The 21,336-nt window shown below is 49.4% G+C and overlaps 5 protein-coding genes across 5 annotated transcripts; 4 read left to right on the top strand and 1 right to left on the bottom strand.

The window, feature by feature from the left end:
* Window positions 1-613: 613 nt before the first annotated feature.
* On the top strand, window positions 614-1,990 carry EsH8_X_000334 (uncharacterized protein; the record flags this gene model as incomplete). Its single annotated transcript, XM_083274422.1, has 3 exons — window positions 614-934; window positions 984-1,806; window positions 1,857-1,990. The coding sequence occupies 3 exons, from the start codon at window positions 614-616 to the stop codon at window positions 1,988-1,990; spliced, it is 1,278 nt and encodes a 425-aa protein (XP_083119814.1).
* Window positions 1,991-3,597: 1,607 nt separating this feature from the next.
* On the top strand, window positions 3,598-5,469 carry EsH8_X_000333 (uncharacterized protein; the record flags this gene model as incomplete). The annotated part of the gene is made up of 1 exon (XM_083274421.1): window positions 3,598-5,469. One exon carries the CDS (start codon window positions 3,598-3,600, stop codon window positions 5,467-5,469), a length of 1,872 nt encoding a protein of 623 aa, XP_083119813.1.
* Window positions 5,470-6,359: 890 nt separating this feature from the next.
* On the bottom strand, window positions 6,360-8,348 carry EsH8_X_000332 (uncharacterized protein; the record flags this gene model as incomplete). Its single annotated transcript, XM_083274420.1, has 5 exons — window positions 6,360-6,548; window positions 6,623-7,014; window positions 7,083-7,420; window positions 7,479-7,954; window positions 8,019-8,348. The coding sequence occupies 5 exons, from the start codon at window positions 8,346-8,348 to the stop codon at window positions 6,360-6,362; spliced, it is 1,725 nt and encodes a 574-aa protein (XP_083119812.1).
* Window positions 8,349-16,067: 7,719 nt separating this feature from the next.
* Window positions 16,068-16,932, top strand: EsH8_X_000331 (uncharacterized protein; the record flags this gene model as incomplete). The annotated part of the gene is made up of 2 exons (XM_083274419.1): window positions 16,068-16,467; window positions 16,523-16,932. 2 exons carry the CDS (start codon window positions 16,068-16,070, stop codon window positions 16,930-16,932), a joined length of 810 nt encoding a protein of 269 aa, XP_083119811.1.
* Window positions 16,933-18,017: 1,085 nt separating this feature from the next.
* Window positions 18,018-19,474, top strand: EsH8_X_000330 (NAD(P)/FAD-dependent oxidoreductase; the record flags this gene model as incomplete). Its single annotated transcript, XM_083274418.1, has 3 exons — window positions 18,018-18,854; window positions 18,916-19,218; window positions 19,277-19,474. The coding sequence occupies 3 exons, from the start codon at window positions 18,018-18,020 to the stop codon at window positions 19,472-19,474; spliced, it is 1,338 nt and encodes a 445-aa protein (XP_083119810.1).
* Window positions 19,475-21,336: the final 1,862 nt, after the last annotated feature.

The following is a 21,336-nucleotide window of genomic DNA, read 5'->3' as shown; positions in this document are numbered from 1 at the left end:
CCGAGTCCGATGCAGGATCTACAGCGAAGCCACTGCGGTAACGGTTCCGGCCCCGTCTGGACGGTATATACACAAACAAATTAGCCAATGAATCTATTCAACAGAAGAAGAAACAAATAAATGTTTAATTGCAGCTGCTCACTCATTTTCGCCATTTTGTTATTGATATGGGACAGCGATCGGAAGAATCTATGGAACATGCCGTTCCTGCAGACGTAACTCGAACATGCACTAAGCCTTTCGCGGACAAAACCTCATCATCACAACATCGGACAGAGTAGGTTAGCCTAGATCCAGGGAAATCGCTGCTATTGGCCAACATCTTTCAAGCACGGAAGGAGATGGATGCTGTTTCGGTACTGTGGCCTCCACTCCCTTCCGGGAGGATTACGATCCCGGTAACGCACTCAAAATGAATCTAAATCTTTCAGGGGCTTCGCCAGATATCCAGGCACCAAGATTATGTTGCCATATTTCAGTCTTCAATATTTTGTTAGCATCACCTTCGGCCCAGCCCTGCAACATTGCTGCACCGGAGGCTCTTGAATGTTATTGACGAACGCGAGCGGCGTATACACAACAGACAATCGCGTGGCAGCGACAAACTCTCATCATGAGTGTCGTTCCCGGGACAGGCCTAGCCTGGACTTCAATTGACTTTTCCAGCAATTGTTCTGCCTTTGGCGACTACTTTGCCTGGATCGTGACAAACGGCAACGAGCCGCCGTTTCCCATCGTCGCAAGCTTTTGGCGCGCAACGGTCAAGGGGCTTGACTCCGTGAACGCAACCAACGGTCAAGTCATCGACTGGCATGAATGGGCGCGTTCAAACAGATCCGACTTGGCAGAACAAGTGGCTGGCGTGGCACTCTGCCGACCGGAGCTTTGTCGGGCGATTGGTTCCGAGATTGATGGCAGTCTTGCAGGCTTCGGGGTAAGCCTTTGGACGGGGTGCTTTGCGATTGTGTGCTGACTTGCGGCAGCTTCTCGCTTCTTATGGTCTTGGGGCCTTTCTGTTGACTGTATACTCTGCATTTGCCGTCCTGAATTTCTTTAAGGGCGGCAAGAGTATTGCCAGCCTTTCTGAGAAGCACCAGGCAGGCCCTTCAGATGATAAGCCACACCTTTTCAGTCGTTTCAATGAGGCCTTGAGAGGCACAAAATATGACCTATTTACGGTCGTCGCATTCCTCTCCCTCGGTATCCAGGCTACTATCATCTACAGCCAGATTTCTCCCATTGCATATCAGTACAACTCATCTTTACAATTAATTGTTTCGGCTCTTGCATTCTACCCCCTCGCGACGATGCTCCCGCTCATCTTAAACAATATCCGCCGCAGCTGGTTGAAAGGCGCCATACTCATCGGGCTCTTCGTCATCCACACCGCGGCATGGGTGCTCTGTACCAACAACGCGCAAACAGATTACTACCACAACTACCACGTCTTCGATCTCTGCCCCCAAAACCATCCGTCGCAGGCCGTAGTCTCGGCCGTTATGTTCACCATGGCCGCCATGGTATGGATGCCTCCCCTCTTCGGTCTTTGTCTCAGCGTGGCTCTCTGCTTCTACCGCTGCAAGAGCCGTAAGATGTGGCAGGCCAAGTGGATCATCAGAGTCACCAAGGGAGCCATGGTCTTGTATGCTGTCGTCAACTTCATATGCATGTGGGGTGCATGGGTCATTCTCGTCTTCTTCTTCAGTGGTGCATCATGGAAGGCAGAAGATTCATGGAGTCTGGGTCAGTCTCTAGCCCTCACACCATGGATCCCACTATTGGTGGAGTTTGCCTCCATCCTATGTTGTGAGTTGCGCCTATGTATTATCTCCAAGGGTTCTTGCTAATGGTTTAAGTCGGCACCGAAGCAGGCTTCGTGGGACGGCTGCCCCTCGAATTCAAGGTGGTGCGGCAGGAGAAGGCTCTCCATCAGCAGGAAGGCGATGCATTTTTGGACGATGCTACTGTTAGAGGAGCGAATGAAGCCTAAGTGTCTGCTTGGGAATATTACGGCCTGTAAATACAGCTCGATGTTTGAGTCTCCGCGTGCTAGAACTGCTTCTAATTCGCAATGGCCATCAAGCCGCATCTTTTGGCGTGTCATACAAACCAGACGTCAGTGGACCCGGAAACCCCGTTCAGAACTTCACCATGTCATAGCGATTCACAAGAACTATCGGAGACACTTGCCGGCATTATCGACGTCACCCCTCCAGAATGATTTTGAAGAAGGCTACGATGTACATACTTGATCATCATGAAGCTAAGCTAGATGAAAGCTTCGGGCATTGATCGTAGCCTTTGCTCGCTGCATAACAAACCTTCTCACCGAAGAGATGAATTGATTATAATGATGTCCATTGGCACTCGATGGGATAGGTTCATCGTCTTCATCATCCTTGAAAACATCAGCCAAATCGTCTTCATCAATGAACTCAGTATGAACGGCACGTTGAGGCAAGTTTGTTCATCAACGAATGCCTGAAAAAATCGGTTTGGTGGTTCTTTCGGGCATGTTATCTGAGTACTCACACTCTGTGACAGAAGATCATCGTTACCGTCATTTTCTCTTGATTCTTCACCATAAACGGACTGCAATTCAAGTTTCTCCAGGCCTATCTGGTCAAATACAGTAGCGATGGACATAAAGGACAACATTCACGAGAAAAAGTCTTATAGGAGTAAACGAAATTTAGTATAGACACAACCTGGATAAGTAGGCCCTATATTCCATCTCCCTTCACTAACGTCTCAGGACAACTAAGTCCTTATTAATAGACATATCCCACTTCTTCGAGTACACCAATCGCAATATCATCGGACATCCTGGCGGTGGTATCCTAGCAGGTTTCATGACGAGGGTGCTAGGGCGGCAAAAGAAAAAGAGTAAGACTAACAGGCGAACAACGCAATGGCCCACATAAGTTACGTAGGAGACCTTAAAAAACATGGCAAAAAACAAGAGGAATTCTGCTTGGAAATAAAAACCTGTTGCTAATCCTTGAATCAAAGCATACCGGTAGGGTTTAACGTAGTAGGTTACATCTAATTACCACATCTTAGTGGGAATGTGTTATTGTGCAGTGTCAAGTGGACGCTTTCCTTTGTACGTAGCGCCCGGGTGCAGTTGACTAGAACTACCGGTAAGCCTGGTACCCCGCATTTCATTTCACAAGAGTTACCCAGCCGTATTCCCGTATTGCATGACCCCAGTTTTACCCGGCACATTCGAACAAATCCCTGAGAGGTGAACTACCGGTGCTATGTAGAGACCATATCGAGTCGTATTCCCGTATTCTCAGTTTTGGTCAGCACGTTCAAACTCCTGATAGATGAGCTTAAGATCATATCGAGTCGTATTCCCGTATTCACCGTTTCAGTCAGCACGTTCAAACCCCTGATAGATGGACTTAAAGCGCTTTACAAAGCAGCGAAAGGGGTGCTTTTCATTCTTAGAGGCACCATAAATACCACCATGATCCTCTGACCGTGTATTTGTCCCCCAGTTCAACTTGCCTTCAAGCGTTCAACTCTCAGACTGACGATTGAAGTCTTTATCGTCGATTGCGAAGTCGTGATAAACCCCAAGCCTCCAATATGTTGCCGACCGTCTTTACGTTGGCACTTGGCGCCAGTTTCACCACGGCACAGTCTGTCCCGTCGCCCCCTGAGCCCGAAACTTTCCAAATCATCGAACTCCCCCTTCCACCTGTCGCCCCCTCCGCAGACGAAGGTGCCTGCACAACGACCATTAACCCTCACGGAACTGGCTGCATTGCTAAGGCCGCCGGCGTCTTCCAAGCAGGAGACTTCACTCCAGATGGCAACAATATCATCGCCACCGTTGACTTTATCGGTGCACCAGCTGCCCCCGACCCAGCAAGCATCTACACGGGCGAACAGGCAATCCTTATTAAGGCCGACGGTACCAACTTTACGAACGGCGATCCTTGGAAATGTCTAAGCTGCGGCGTGCCTGCCGCTAACGCCGTCTCTCTTGAAGCCGAGCGAGATTACCCTCACGTATTTCGAAGCGGCGACAAGGTGCTATGGGGTCGCAACATCCTTGACTGCGGTGGAGAGCTTTTAGAGAGCGATGCATGCACTTCGAACAAGACGCACATCTACCCAATTCACTGGACTACTGCAGTTGACGGCTCTGGAAAGGGTGGCAGCCCCCGCGAGTTACGCCTCCACCCTGACGATATCCATTTGGGCTGGAACTCCTTTACCAATGATGGTGGCCAGTTTGCATATCTTGGCCGCCTCGAGTTTAATGCCGAACCTGCTACGGGAGAGCCGCTTGCACCTCGCTACAATCTTTTCGACGTTAACCTTCTTGTTGACCCTACAAGGCATAACCCGATTACCGTTAACGGCACAGAGCTCACAGTTCGTGATGATGCTATTACTGTTGGTGAGCTGCGCGGGTTTAGCGGTAATGGCGAAGAGATCACTTACATCGGCAGCTCAGTTGAGTCTACCAACATTGATGTCTTTGCTGTACACGTTGAGACAGGCGTCGTCCGCCGTCTTACCAGTCACCCAGAGTATACAGATCCTATGGGATTCTCTGCTGACAACGACTGGTTTGTCGTTATGGATACACGCGGTACAGATCGCCAGATGTGGATGTCTGGCATGCGCGGCATTCCACCTCTTATTGACCTTGTTGCGGTAACTGCCGCCTCGTCTACACGCAACAACGGTCTCCGCCGCTTCTTCCAACCAATCTTGATAGACCGCTACGGCGACAGAGGCGACTACTACGGCCAACAGATCAACGCTGCTGGCGACAAGAGCAACGGTGCCATTAATGATCCCGATTGGAACGGCAGAGCGGATCCAGCCTTCTCCCTAGACGGCACTAAGGTCGTCTACTGGCAAACTCTAGTTGTCTCCCCTGCATGCGGCGGTGACAACCCTTTGCTCTGCCCTGCATCTACAGCTCAGGGCGGAAGAGAATACCGCGTGATGTTGGCTAGCCGCACCGACCGTAAGGCTACAAGCCCCGCGCCAGTTTACAAGATTCCAGATTCGCTCCCTTGGGCCACCTCGTTTCCTCCAGGTGCAACGGTGCCAGCCCAATTCACAGTTGCGCCTGGCAACTACACCCTTCGCGGGAAAGTCTCTGGCATTGCAGAAGTGGGCATCACTCCCGACTCAAACAGTGTTAGCGGACTAGGCAGTGTCTCAGTCAACTATACCGACTACAGCGATGATGGGGAGCATATTCTCAATGGCCATGAGGACGTGACAGTCAAGATTGTGTTGCCAAACTTCTGGGCAAACCAGGTGAACTGGGTTTCTGACATCACCCAGACGGGGACGGTCAACGCCACCAAGAAGACGGGCCCTGGTGGTTTTCATTTGAATATTGACGCCCTGGTGAACATTTTCAATGCCACTGGAACTCTCACGACTACGATTAATGGCGTTGAGTACAAGCAGCCGGCCAACGGCACTTGATCTGCTTGATGTCCATGACGGGTTTTCTCCTTCTCCTTCTCCTTCTCCTTCTCCTTCTCCTTCTCCTTCTCCTTCTTCTTCTTCTTCTTCTTGAGGCCGATGACGAGAAGGTCCGAAGCTGTTTAGTCACTGCCTTACGAGTCTGTAGTTGTTTGTCTCGATGGTTTTTCGCGGTTGGACCAATGCCATGTCTCTCAACAAGATGCAAAATGTTTTTCGTTCGTCAGTGTTTCGTGCTTATTCACTTACAAATGGCCCGTACTCAAATCCACCTGAAAGAATGATTTCATCCCGAAAGAAAATGATAATACCGTCAAAGTTGCAAACCCCCCCCCCCCAATATAACCGTACTAATGCCGTCAGTGGGCGATGGGGGTGCCAGGGGACCCTGCCCAATAATTGGCTCTGCTGGCTGAGACGAAGAAGGGTTATACGCGTATACGGAAGGATTTGCGGAACTCCGATCTACTACAACGTAGGAGCTCATGAAAGGTACGCAATTGGTCGGAGAACGAAAATTTGCACAAAAACCAGCACCCATGGCGATCTTTGAACAAGAGGATGGAAGCGGATTTGTAAAGGCTCTGCTCATGAGCAACATCCAAATAAAGTAAACAAACATTCTTAAATGTTTTATTTCTGCCTTGATTCTTTTTAGAAGCAAGCAGTCTCGGGTCAAGAAGGGTAGCTAAATTACAAACGAGAGTAACCCCGTCGCTGACATTGCTCGGAACCCTGCCCGTATTCTGACATTCCACTCCAACATCTCCCCTAGTGCCCCTTTCTCCCCTCGCCTAAGCTGGAGCTACCCCCCGTATGCGCTACTCCTCAGTGAAGCCGGTGGACCTCTTGGTCTAGAACCTAACCCTAACTTAAAAGTCGCAGCGCATTTACTCGTCGTCGTTGATGTCGACAACAGTCTTCTTCCACTTGCGAGCTGGGACACGTCTCTTGAACAGGATATCGATCTCGCGGAAGGACCGACCCTTCATCTCCGGCAAGAAGAAGAATGACACGACGAAACAGGCAAAACCAGTTGCGCCCCAGACATAGCCGCACCTGCCACCCAAGTCCACGCCCTATTATTTGATTGTTAGTGATTTCAGGTTCGTTATTGTAGGGTTTAAAGGATGAAGAAGGGAAGAAATCATACCGTCGAGTTGAGCATGTAAGTTGAGAGGAAGATACAAGGAATGTTCACGATATAGTAGGCTGCACGTCCAATACCAGTCGTAAGGGGTCGGAGGCGAATAGACGATGTCTCTGCAATGATGACCCACGAAGCGGGTGCAGGTCCCAGCGTGAAACCGACTGAGACGATGAGACCCAGCGATGCCATCGCCAAAGAGGCTGCATCAGAGTCTCCAACAGAGCCTGCAATGCCAAGAGCGATCAGGAAGAAGACATTGATCAACGAACCCCAAACGTAGATAGTTCGTCGGCCGAGATATGTCGTGAGAATCCAAGAAAGCATGACAAAAACTGTTTGCAGGGCGGAGGTGATGAGACCGAGGGCGAAGGCAAGGTTTGAATCAATACCCGCCTCTGTTTATCCGTTAGCCCAAATGATTCATCGGCTACCGAAAGTAGCTGGTAAATAAAAAACAACTTACGTCTGAAGAAATAAACGGCTTGGTTGGCAATAAGGTTACCCGTGAGGTTCTGAGCCGCATATACACCGCAAACAATGAGGGTGCGGTATGTGTCAGTCCCTTTGAAGAGCTCGAGATAACCAGGCTCCTTCTCGTTTGCTTCAAGCTCAATAGTACGACGCATCATGGCAACAGACTCGTCAGCATTCGTAACTGCTGACGAACGGCCAAGACGTCGAACGGCGACTTTGGCTTCCTCAAGACGGCCCTTGCGAACCAGCCACCAAGGCGACTCGGGAGCCAGAAAGAGGAGGATGGCGAGGGGTGTAGGGAACATCCATTGAAGCGCAATAGGAACCCTGGATTATGTCTTGTCAACAAAAAGAGAGGAGGTATCGGGCTGAAAGGGGCACAAACCTGTATGCACTAGGGTCGCTTCTACTCTCGTATACGTAGCAAACACTACCCACAATAATGGCGCCAATAGCCCAGAACATCTGCAACATCTGAGTCGCAGGGGCTCTCAGTCTCATAGGCACAATCTCGCTACAATACGCTGGTGCGTTGGCGATGAAGATGCCCCATGGCACGCCCTCTAGAAGCTGGCTGACGAACATGACGGCAAGCGAGTTGGCGAAGTAGAAAACAAAGATGAAGGCGTTCAAGAGCATAAGACCAGATATCGTAGCCCAGCGGTACCCGATACGGCTGGTGATGGGACCGGCGATGCAGACACCAATGATAGCGCCAAGAGGGCCGCCCATCTGGAGCGCAGACTGCCACGATGCCTCGATTTGCCATTTGCCTTTTAGGTCCTGGACGCCGAACGTCATCTGGAACTCATTCATGGCGACGAAAGAGCCCATGAGGAAGACGCAGTAAGACTCCATAATCTAACCGTGGCCGTTAGCTGCAACGTCTTCAGGGGGATGGATGGATGAGGGTCCAGTAGCTTACAATCGTGGTGGACATGATGAATGCCCAGAGGGAGGCCATGGGATAGAGCTTAACGGCCTCCAGCACTCCCATGTTATGCTCAGCCTGCTCTGCCTCAATGGCATCCGCCTTGTATTCTGAGGGCTTCGCCTTCTCATCGAGGTCGGCGACATGGTCGATGCCGGCGGCATACGCCTCAACCTTTGCGGGGTCGCCGCCAGGCGACTTGGAGTCGATGGGGTTGCTCATGTTGTTGAGCTCGCAGATCGGTGGTGTTGGCCGGGTGTGAGAGGAGATGAGGAGGGAGAGAGCAAAGGCGAACAGAGAAGAAACAGAACTGGCTCTGGGCATCCTGTTATTAAAAGGCTTGTCTCCTTCGGCCAGTGCAGGACCCGACCGGGATGTGAATCCTACAATCCTACTGGTGCAATCTGGGCAACCCAGGCACGGCTGTCTCCCCAACGCGGCTAACCCCGCCCCCCGCAATAGCCATAACGTCCCACAAAACCCCAGAGTGTCACCCGCCTTCTCCTAGGGTCGGATATCGGGGCTTAATACAACGAGCCCGGTGGGAAATCCTCCTGCGCGTCGACGCGCTCCAATGGGGGCGTGTTTAGGGGTTGAAAGCGGCGCACTCCTACACTACTCTGGGTCGGCAGCTAGAACCTTACTACAGAGTTGTGATTACTCGGGGGGGGCTTGTCGGTCTTGACTGGCTCGCGTGCTTCAACAGTCGCAGCTCCTAAGTTCCATGTGACCGGCGGTTACTGCTGAATTTATTCTCTTCCTTCAGTATTGATGCGGGCGAATGGTGGACACTGGCAGGGAAAGGTGTATGACTACGAAGTTGGCTGCTTCCCTCGGTATCTCGGTCAGCACTAAGCCGCCCACCGAGGTGTTTCTAGCCACCGCCATGCTAAAGAACGACAATCTTGCCGGACTTGTTGAATTCTTTAGGTATGTGTTCAGGCTAACCCACAGCAGGAACTCTTTTGATCGCGCCCTCTCGTTCGCCAGCTGTAGCGCAGTGCAGCAGTGATTTCCCGTGGGAGTTTCTTGGCCGGATGCTCTCAGCGTCTGGCGCGTGGCATACTGCGAAAGGTGTCTATCTCACTGAGGGCCCCCTTGACCCCATTTTTCGCCAAGACCCGATGTTTCCACTTTAGTATCCAGTTTTACCCCAAAACTGTTATTTGTAAGTTTCTGATTAATTTAAAAACTATGGTTAATGAGTTTGATTGGTTTACCCCGCCCTTGGTGAAAATGGGGCTAGTTGGCACTCAATGGCATAGCCAATGAATTTAATTGGTCTACCCCGCCCTTGGCAACAATGGGGTCAAGGGCAACTCGGTGGGATGGCTGCAGTTGTGGGTGCCATGGCGTCTCTCCCGTCTTGTCTGCCAGCTCCGGCAAGGCACTATGCAGAAGGACTTCTAAGTTTGTGGGTTAGGGGAAACCGAGGTCAAAACATGTAAACATAATGTGGAGGGCCGTCTTACCCCGAGGACCTGGGCGATTGTGACTCGCCTCCTTTCCAGAGGCCTTTTAAGTCGCCAACACGATCATGTGATACTGACGCTATGTGGACCAGGGCACGGCGATGCTTTGTATCTGGGTTGCTGCTGGCATCTATGACTCGACCGACTAGGCGCCGGTGAGTACTACAGTCTTCGACAGTAGGCCCTTGTTTCGTTTCGTACTCGGGCAGCATCATCTGTCTGCCTGCGATCGAGCTTTTTGGATCGCATCGGATTCGTACGCTATTTTAGATAACAAGACTACAACCGCATCTTCAAGCGCCATATCGTTAAGCGCCTGACGCTCTTGTCGCTTCAGTCGTCTTAGACGTTAAGGAAGTATACCGTTAACTCGGCGTAGTTGTTTCGGGCAGCTACCTGGATGCAGGTGAGTTGGTTCGGGCTGCCTCGTCAGCGGTGATACGCCATTTAGAACCAACTAGTCGCTAAAACAGGCGCGCCATCTAACACCTGCCGTGTTGCGAAGCTGCCAAGAGTGGGGTGAGGCCTAGATCTTGCCTTTACTGGACTTATGCAGGCATCGATTGACCAATTCAATGCTGTGGTCTGGGTTGATCTCGGGGCTCTATGTTTGCAGGATCTCGCGTAGGTACTCCCTGTCCCCCGATTTATCTCCTCGTTGGAGATATCCCATTGAGTGCGGGGTGGCCACATTTTTGCCAAGGCCTAAAATTCCCATGTTTACTCCAAAACCGCCGATATATAGGCACTTGATTGGGCGAGGATATCTAGGCACTTCAGGGCAATGATTATAATTCGCTTGACCCCGCCCTTGGCAAAAATGAGGTCATCCCGCCCTCAATAGCATATTTCCACTACCTCGTAACATCGTCGTTGTTGGGATGCCGAATGGCTCCTCGTGATCGATATGTTAGTGATAGTAGCACGTTGAGGGTTTCTAAGCGGCTAAGGGGTAACATGATATTCTTGGCGTTGCATACAATATTATGGTTGTCGCTACTGATGTCCTAATCGTTGCAGCCGTTAATCCTATTTCGTATTGGTCGTCTATCCTTATATTTAAGTGGTCTTCTCTCGTGCTTTTGTTTCTAAGAGTTTTCTGTAAGACCCTATGGTTTCTCATGTGTGTAAGTGCTGTACCGACTGTATCCTGAACGGCGACTGGGACTCACAAGCCTGCATATTGTTGTCTTATGATAGGACACTCCTATTATAATTTCGGTATGCTGGGGCTTATTCTTAGTATTTGGCTTGCGGTTTGTTGGTCCGTTTTTAAAGAATATGAAAACTAGAGGGCATCTATTCCTAGGAATTAGAAGGACGGGGGGGGGGGAATTGGGAAACACAAAGGCTGGGCCGTAAACCTTTTAGCATCTAGTTCACAAAACTATGTTTCTTTGTTTACTGTTCATTATCTTCATGCTATACTCCATGCAAGCAATACCTACGTGATCAGCAAACCAAATCCTAGCCTTAAGAGTGTATACCTACTAATTTGTGCTGAGCTGTTATCGCCTACATTGACACGCGAATAACAAACGCCCCCTCAATCATGAACCTGCTCGCCCTGCTTACCACAACCATCACTCAAGGAAACAATAAAGCAGCCAGAGGGAGGTGAGCAGCTGGGTGAGGCAATTTCACTTGAATTTTCTAGATACCAATCTCTAGAGCCTCACGGTCTAGCCTGGCGTCACGCAATTGGCGGGTACAAAAGCTGATGGACGATAGCTCTGGAATCAATCCCTAGGTCGGCTCGGGTGCCGTTACCATGCCATCGCATCGTCTAACATGTTCTGGCACTGAATCAGTATCGAGGTGATCTCTCCTGGAAACACGAACTTTTCCCAAGGACAAAGATTTCAAGGGTCGAAAGAGTGAACTGGCCAAACTATACAAGACTTTGTCTGAACCTAGCCGAGTCGACATCTTAAGCGCCGATGGTAGGATGGGTAAGACATCTCTAGCTATCGAGTTCACTCATCACTACGAACAATCATTCGAGTGCAAATATTTTGGTTTCAAGCCGAGCCTCCTGTGGGCGCTTCAGAGACATTCAGCCAAACTGAATCGACTCTGGGGCAGGCATCGTCCTGCATTGACCAAGACGAGCTAAAGAAGGTAGGACGTGGGCTCGTGGAGTCTATAGATATAAGATGATCGATGTTTCTTGGCAATGTGGAGAAACTGGGCGCCATCTATGAGCTCACTGCAACGAAGGCCTGTCGCAACTGGAAGTATCTTGATTACCATAAGACACCAAGGTCTCACACCGCCATCGAGGCCAATCAACTGTTATCGAAATCCTCTTGAGAAGCTTCCAGCCGAAAAGGGAGGAGAGCTTCTACTTTCATAGCTTGCCACGCAACAATCGGTCGGTAACGCGTTCAGTCCGGGACCCCGAATTTAGAGCTGCTGGAGATCTAGCATATCTTGCCAGTCTACCCATGGTTACCGTTCTCATCACGAGCTATACCAAAGCCATTAATTCCAAGCCTTCCGAGTTTTCTAGCTACTTTTACTCATGGTGAATGAACAATAGTCCACAATTCGGACTAGAGGACAAGGGAGCCAACAAAGGTAGGCTCGGTACAGTCATGATATGGTCGAAAGATCTAGGCGGTAACAGAAACAAAATCCTCTGTACAATGTCGTCCTAAGACAGTGATGGGGCCCCGATGAAATTTGCTTCTCCCAAACAAATGCCACAAGGGGCCAACCTACTTGCAATCGTGGAGGTACATGGCCCCCTTGTTTATTCTTCTTCTGCTGTTTTTGGGATTGTTATTGCTAGAGACATTTGCGAGCAGCGTCGAGCATATCTATAATCAATCCATTTCAAAGTATTTCATTACTTGATATCTGAGAAAAACGAGAAGTGGAAAAAGATATAAATCGTTCATCGGCTGCTTCGATCACAGAGTCTTGCAAACTTCACGAAAAGACTCGCCAGGCTGAGAAGATATCCAAGTTGACTGTCGAGCTTGTCTGTATCCGTCTGCCACACCCTCACTTAACTCTCCTGGCCAGTTAAAATGTAGTCAGTTTCAAGAGTTTCTACCGCAAGTTGCAACCCTGCAGCGTATCGAGTCCGATCAAATCGCCGTGGTAACCCTGACCCCGTTCGTGAAACTCGTCAAGCTTTTCCTAAGATGGCGTGGCTCTTGCCTGCCAGCTTTTTATCAGAAAGGATGCTACGCGGCTTATTGTCGCTGCAGAAAGATACAGTTGGATTATCCGGTCAGAAATAGAGCCAGGCGGGAAACGGCAGTAGCAAAGCTTGGAAATTCTACCTCTGGGTTGGCGATTGTTGGTATCACAGGATGCCCGTACGGGTAATAATCGAAGATCAAAACGAAAGAGCAAAACTGGTACTGTATTATGGTTGTTGTAGATGGAAGAAAATAGAGGTAGGCAGCGGAAGCAGCAGTTGAGAAGATATCGCCGTTGGCAGCCCAGAGGTAGAATCTCCGGGCCCGACTGCTGCCGCTTCCCGCGGCCTGACCGCCGCCCGTATTCTGGCTGGGTGATCCAACAGCGATGGCGATATCTTCATTAATACTCCTCCTGTCAACCTTTTCCATCTTTACTTCTATTCTATAGACAAGAACCAGTGTACGAATATATTGGGATATTAGTCGAGCCACCACCCATACCTGTATCCCTGTGACATCATTATATCCTTTATCAGCATGAGACTAACCACGATGGGCTCAGGGCTGAGATCTATGTCAATCGTATTTTTCGATATCTTAATATTGCACGACGAAAGGAGATTGTGAAAGTGCCAAAAACATCATGGGAATTCAAAAGGAAATACGTAGCTCATATTAAGGAGTCTAGTCAGATCAGTGACATCAACAGAGCCCGAGTAATTCATGCATATGTGGACCATGCCAACGCTCTGCTTCATCTTGACGGCTTCAAAGAGACTGAGACGACATATAAATTATGTCATGAGAAGCTTCCCGAGATACCTCTGATATTTTGGACTCATTTGTCTTTATAAAACACATGCATCATACGGCCTATTGCGCCATATATTGTTCTGCCTCTGGAGAGCCCACCCAACTTGCTATAAATATGATCACTTTGATGGAGAAATTTGGCGATCAACTGCTTGTCCTCCGATTCTAGTTCGATGTAGCGTGTATTTTGCTGTAGATTAGTGATAAACAGGAGTCATTGGGCTTTTATGAACGGATTTTGGTCGAGAGCATAAAGATCTAGGGCAAGGAAAGCTACTTCACTCTTCAGAACTAGTACACCATGGAGGCTATATATTCGTACTTGCGAAGTTGAGACGATGTGGAGTGGGTTTCTTCGCCTTTGCACTTGTTCTGGCATGTAAGGCATGTTAATAATTATTCGTAGATGGTACATAGAAAATTTCTCTTACAAAGCCGAGGGCAAGCTAGGAAAACGTTCCTAACTAGATACTGCAACCGCTATGGCATAGTTCCATCCTTCTCAAATCATGACGGCTCAAAAAGGGGGAAGGATATCGGAGGAGGCAGAGAAGTTGGCTCGAGAAGGGAAAATTTGCTCTCGCAAGATTCCTCTTCTATGGCGACATCAATGGAGTTAAAGAGTAAGAGACCTGCGCTCTGTTTGATCACCTGCAGCCGGTTTTCGGAGGGTGATGGACAGGAGTACGTCTTTTGAAGTATACTTCTTAGATAGGAAGAGCTGAAACTGGGTTGACCGCAGTGATCCACATGCCAACACGCTTTGGGTCTTTGGCTGATATGGTTTATTAGCCTTCGTAGAATTAAAATTCTTCTCAAATATTTAATAGAGAACTGACATGCACCCAAAAGTTCCTCGCCGAATATAGCAGAAGCAGACGAACATATCAGGGAGCGGTCTTGCCGAAGCCATATGCCACGCGCAGCCATGCGGAATTCTGTGAGATCCTGTGCTGCAGACACAACGCATAATTGTTGGAGGGGAGCAACACACCAGCCAGTCAGTCCATACCCACTAACCCATATGTGGATTGTGATGATGGGACGGTGTCATTGGCAGACTGGCAACTCGCAGGGTTTGCTGAAGGCTGCGCCGCAGCAAGTTCTGAGGCCTGGACTGCGAACTTATCCACGTGAACCCTTGCCCATGTGTTGGCTCCACTCCTAAACATTTCAGCTTTGGTGGCAGCTCGGACTGGTCCCATAGCTGCTGACCAACGATGATATTAAGGAAAAGGCTCAAAGAGACTGCTTGATTTCTTCACGTTGCTGAGTGGATACTTTGATTTTTCATGGTTGCCAACTGCAAAGTCAGGCCATCTCTGTTCCATGGGTACTCCCTGAGAACCCTTGCCCCCCCGACACGAAGCGAGTCTGTTGCCTCATTCGTAGAAGCCGGGCCATCTGTTCCGAAAAAGAAGGCGCCAAGTCATTTCCCGCGATGCAATGAACTTTTTCATCCACCATCTGGGACTTCGCTTAGACAAATGCTACCTCAAGACTGCAGGCCCCTGTAACCCGGGGCACCGCTAGTCCCAAACCAACAGATGCTCCGGGAGGGAGGCTAACTTACACTAAAAGACGCCTTGATGCCGACGGCCGAATTGAGCGGATTGATCAGATAACGGCTCGCGAGCACAAGCGAGGCTGATCTGATAACTCACCTTGGCACGCCAGCTGAAGACTAGTATTCGTGAAGGCTTGGGTTGTGTATTATGGCACCTAACGTCAACCCCACCACTTTGAAGGAAATGCGGACAGCAACAATTTGCCCCTTTCTAAACCTATGCAGCGGGCGCGCTCACATGTGAAGCTACATGTCTTCGAAGCTTGCTGCTATTGGCTGTGAAGGTTTTGGTGCTCATGCAAAATGTCCACCTTATCCAACTATTGGTCATGACGAAGAGCCCGCAACTTGGCAAAGCCGATTAGGAAAAAAATGCAAAGGGCAGTCATGTAGCGATCGCTCGCTCGCTCAATCGCTCGCCCGCGCGCGTGTTGTTTTCCATGGACTAGGCCGTCCCGATCATTTGGGAGAGCGGAATTGTCTCATGCTACTACCATTATGGATGCAGCATAAGGAACCTTGGCCATAACCAGGGTCAGGTCGTGGCGAAGCGGGGGAACACGAGAACATCGGAAAGACTTTTGTTGCTAGAAATGCGGATCAGATAACTTTAAATGGGCCTAGGCATGAACTACCTACTTAGAATGGCGCGCTGAGGGAATGACTGAATATCACGGCCGGGTATCCCACACCATCAACATGGCCCGCTATCAGGGACTGGGAGGCCCTTTTGGTAGCCAAGGAGATGTTGCGCCCGGCCACAGCGTTGCCTGGACCAGAAAGAGATCCCGATTCGGAAGTGGTGCGTGACTGAGGCAGTTCGATGCCACTAACCGTGTAGAAGTTGGCGGGTCTTAGATGCCTTGCGACTTAGGAAGGGTTGAAGCCGTATATATACCATAGTTGCGTCCTGGTTTATGGCCGGAGAAATCTCTTTGAGTCCGCTTAAAATTACTTGCTTCGTCTTTCCGATAAGCTCTCGTGTTTTGTTGTTCTTGCCAAACGTTTCCGTCAAAACCCTCCAACACCAGCCACAATGGGTTACGCAATCTTGCCCGCGCTGATTCCCGACATCCAGAGGGTGTACGATACCTACTTCAAGGCCTTTAATGGGGATGAAATGGGTGACATTATGGTCAATGTTCTCTTCCCAAACGGCGTTGACTCCGAAGAGTTCCGCAAGGCTCACACAGCGGGCACTTTGGCTTGGTGGCACAGCAGCGAATGCCAGTACACTTACAAGTGTGTCGATACCGAGACGGGCGAGATCGTGGGGATGGCCCTGGGCGACATCTATCTCCGAGAACGCAGTGAGGAAGAGCGAAAGAACCATGGCGTGAGCTGGCTTGAGGGGAAGGAAAAGGAACGTGCCGAGGCTATTCTCAACCCTCTTCATGAGGCCAGAGAGAAGCTGTTCGGTGGACGCCGCTACATCTGTAAGTTGAAATGACCCTGGTTCATTCTGCAGTGCTCTGACTTGCGTCGTTTTAGACACCCACGTTATTGCCGTCGACCCCAAGCACCAGGGCAGAAAGGCTGGTGCTCTCTGGTGCAAGTGGGGAATGGATCTCAGTGACAGCCTGGGAATCCCCCTGTACTTTGAATCATCACCCTCAACCTACAAGCTGTACGAGAAGATGGGCTACGAGACCCTGGATGAGAAGATTGTTCACAAGGCGGAGCTGATGGGTACGCCCAATGACATTGAGGTACCCCTGATGGTCAAGATGCCTGCTTGTGCCGGAGGGATGACTTTCAAGGAGTGGAGTGCAATGGGATACCCCCCCTTCAGCGAAGTCAAAAGAGTTCCGGCTCCTCCCGTAGTTATCGCCACGGCCGACAAGAAGGCTGGCAGTGGAGCTCTGGCCATCGAGGTGCAGGTACAAGAGGTGCAGGTTTAGGTGCGCCTTTGGGTGGTGGGCGGCGTTTTGGGCTTGGGCAATAGCATTCCAGGCATCGGATGATTCCCATATTGGGTTAACATAATTGACATCTTTATTCTTTATCAAAACCAGGTTTCTCCCTCTACACTATGATTCTGATGTATGCAACCATCGTCTTCTGGCGGGTCTCCTCTGGGCCGCTTGGGTCCATGACTCGCTTCTGGAATGGCCTAGCTTCGGTGTCCGAGGGGCAATTAGACTCCTTCCCCGGGACAAGGATCTTGGTCTCGCCAAGTCATTCGGTCCACCGTTCCACCTGTTGCCGCTGATCCGTTCTAGCCATTTCTGTTTTTCTCTTATTTCTTGTGTCTGGGGCTACAAGCACATGATACCGAGCACATGATTTTCCTCTCAGAAGAGCGGGTTTTTGTAGTAATTGAGCCTGATGATCGTATCAGGGGTTGGCTCCCTGCCTCGGCGCCCAGTTTGTTCAGACCTCAGGCGAGTTGTATCATCAATCGGTTCACTAGCTTTCAGAATTGGCTGTCCGATGCTACCGGTGCTACACAACACCGGCGGCCAAAGCTGACCTCTTGTGCAAACCTAGCTAAGAAGCATTGATTGAAATGCAATGAAATCATTTTGACTCTAGAATTGAGTCTACGTAAGAGAATTGGTGGCTCACATCCCAAAGCAGGATAAGGCCGAAGCTAAGGTCAAAAGACCGAATGGTTACCTCTTTTAAGTCCATCGGCATGTCGCCCAGCACCAATCTTGTTGATGCAGGGATGACTTCGGCCGAAGCGACATCGGTCAATTCAAAGCCGATTCGTTCACCGAATGGCGCTACGCTGATGGATTATTCCCCTTTTGATCTAATCAGATGCATCTGATAAGTATTGGTGATGTCCGCCTAATTTGACCTTTTTCAGCCCATACCCTCCTCCAATACGTCGTTCCAATCTACTTTCTCCCCTTTCGCTTGCCGAGGAGGCCAGCCAAGCCACGCCTATCAACCCGGCTTCTGAATTATTTTCTGTACCCAACAGAGTCTCCGCCAACTCTGCTCCCGCAGCATCCGCGGGTTCCAGCTGTCGCCCGCCATGTTGAAAAAAGCCCGGAAGGTGATTCTCTTTTTGAAGCTCATCGGATATACGGCAAGGCTTTTTGTGGATTTCTTCTCTCGATCCTACACAACCAAGAAAATTTCTGCTGGGTCTGCGGCAAGGAACACCCAAGCCGAGCCTATCAACATTGTCGTCGTTGGAGCCTCATTTGCCGGTTACCATGCCGCTCGAGTGATTGCTTATTCGCTGCCATCAGATGGACCTTATCGTCTCATCATCGTTGAGCCTAACCAGCATTGGCAATTCACGTGGACTTTGCCTCGCTTCTGTGTCATTGAGGGACATGAACACAAAACCTTCATTCCATATGGCCCATATTTGCCTGCGGGCTCTGAGTCCATTGTAAGATGGGTTCGCGACCGCGTGTCGACTATTACTGAAAAGACAATAACCATTCAAGGCACTGGTGAAGAGATTCCTTACTCTTACATGGTTATCGCAACTGGATCAGGCGTGGGCATGTCATTGCCGTCGAGAGTCGGCTCAACAAATAAGGCCGAGGGAGTAAAACTGCTCCAGGCCTTCCAGCAGCGCATCAAAGCTGCTAAAAACCTCGTTGTTGTTGGTGGAGGTGCCGCTGGCGTTGAGCTTGCTGCCGATGCCAAGGACCAATATCCAGAGAAGAATGTAACCCTGGTTCATTCCAGAGACGCGGTCATGAACCGTTTCGGTCACGAGCTTCAGGTCGGCGCTCTCAAAGGTCTGAAGGATCTTGGTATTGAGGTGGTCCTAGGCGAGCGGACCACAACCGATTCTCCGGTGAACGGTTCCGTCACCCTCCGCTCTGGTCGTAAGATAGAATGCGACTTTTTGGTAAGTTATGCTGCTAGTAGACAGGCCTAAGTGCAAAGTCGTTGACTTGGTTCCTTTACAGGTTAATGCTATCGGCCAGCAACCTTCTTCTCAACTAATTGGTGACTTTGCACCCGAGGCCATTGCCAAATCAGGACGCATCAAGGTCAAGCCAACGATGCAAATCGACGTTGCTTCACTTCCTCATATCTACGTCTGTGGTGATGTTGCTGAGGCGGGTGTAACAAACCCTAATGGTCGTGCTGCTATAAAGCAGGCCACCTATGCTGCAGACAACCTTGTACTTGCTCTCCAAGGAAAACCGCCCTCAAACCTGTATCAACATTATTGGGCAGATGGTGTTATCAAATTGACTCTAGGTTTGGTGAGTTTCCACAAACACAACTGTATTACTGACAGGACATTATCTAACTCTTTCGTAGCACAAATCTATCACGGCTTTTGGCATTGGAGACACTGAGTTGCTCTTCCGCGGAAAAGACAAGGAGATAACTCTAATGATAGAGCGAGCATGGACAAATATGGGGGCCAAGCCATATGAAGACAAAGATTATGAAGCTGGTAATGCTCATAATACTGTCGTCAACAAGGCTATGGAGGTGACCAACGAGACTGTTTAAGGACATGATACATGCGATTGTCATATCCAACTAGTCGGCTTAGAGATGTCAGAGTGACAGAACTAGGACCACAATGACACTTCATACGTCAGTTCAGTTGACAATAGAGTTATTCATCTTTATCCTTCGACTCCCGCGTAGGCAGACTTTCTGGTGTTACGTTCCGCCCCTCTTAAAGGTCCTCTAAATAGATGACGGGACCCCTCCCACATCCCGAAGCCCAGTACCAAACCCCCTGTCAACCCCCCAGTGGCCAGCGTCACAATCCCCGTTTTCCACCGGCTGCGACCGACATGCAGATCTGCAGGCCTTTGGAACATTTACACTAAGCCGGATGTTACGGGGCTACGGATGTTCGATGAAAGCTTGATTGAACCCCCATTTACCGTCTTTGGAAATGAGATCGTGGTGGCAAGTCCCTTCAACTCCGCTCGCCTCAGTAAGGGTTCCCGTCCTTGCCCCACCGCATCCTCATGCTCCCTTGGCCGTTTCCGCACTTCCTATCCGGATCTCCGCTCCCTATATCGTGATCCTTCGAGCTAAATAAGCCACTGGGCCTAAGGCTTGTACGCGTATTCTGACTAGGGGTCTCGGGACTAAGTGTACATTACCATGATATCTCCACATCGCTAGATACAGTGGATCTTAACGGTGTTAGAACCAGGATTAAGAAGAGAAGCCGACCGCAGCCTCTTCCGGCTTTAGGCAAGACGTCTTGTAAGTGCTGTAGCTGATAAGATTCCCAAAATTTGCAACTTGACTTTTCCACTTCAGTCAAACCAACAAGCGCTCACTGCCCTTTGCAGACATTCCATTGTCAAGGCCCAGATTAGATGCATTGCCTTCTTGTGCAGCATTATCTACCAATGCAAATCGTGATATAAGCCATACTTCTTTGGTTATAGAATTTTATAGACACTTCCATCGTTGCATGAAATGGAAGTCAAAACGTTAGATGACTACAGTTGATTGCAGCTATTTTGTTACCATCAGTTACATGACTTGGTAGGCAGCTCGAGTAGTAATCACCCACCTAGCATATCCATGCTAAGAAGTCCTCAGTGTGTTTATGCCACCTCAATTGTTTTTTACAACAGCACACTCACTTTCTAGTCTTTCTCGATTTTGAACGTTCATAGCAGTATCTGTGCCTCAGATTATCAACCTGACCTTCGTGACGCCCGTTGAATATAACACTATTCGACACAGTGAGTACCTCCATAACCGCTGCGATAGTCGTAGATCCTCCCGTCATATCCAGTTTTCTCTGTAAACCTTGAAGTATGAAATCCCGTGGGTAAAGAGGAATGAACTTATAGTGCATTCCTCACACCTCGCCGCCAGAGTTGGCATTTCCGACACCATCTTCTAAGTTTTAAACTACTGAAAAAAGTTACAGCCAGAAAGAATCTATTAAAGCTACAGATTAAACAGCAAAGACATTTATTAAAAACGAAATATGATGAATAAAGTATAGGACACAACAACTTGAATAAATAAAAATGTCGGCAAAGATTGCTTCATAGTACTGAAGCGCTCCGAGAACGAAGTCCAGCAAAGGTTTTGCCCGTGTAGATTGTCAGAACTGGCATATATGTTCTGAGTTCTTGCAAATTTACTGTTATTCTACATTTGTTTTCTAAAATATTGACACAGACAAAATAGCATTCTTGCTCATATAAGAGCCTTTGTAGCTTCATCGTCTCGCAGAAGAGGCAAATTAATACCCAAAAAGCACTTATTATTATACATATCGAGCCTTATTGCATATACGAAATGCAATCCAATATTGGCGTCTCTACTGACGTAGTGGAACCCCCGCAGGAAGAGATATGAAGAATCCCAGTTGGCCCGTTCCAGAT

This window comes from Colletotrichum jinshuiense, chromosome 10, assembly GCF_051148585.1.
Source record: "Colletotrichum jinshuiense chromosome 10, complete sequence".
Taxonomy (NCBI): domain Eukaryota; kingdom Fungi; phylum Ascomycota; class Sordariomycetes; order Glomerellales; family Glomerellaceae; genus Colletotrichum; species Colletotrichum jinshuiense.
The sequence above is the reverse complement of the archived record's forward strand: the minus strand, read 5'-3'. Positions and strand labels throughout refer to the sequence as shown.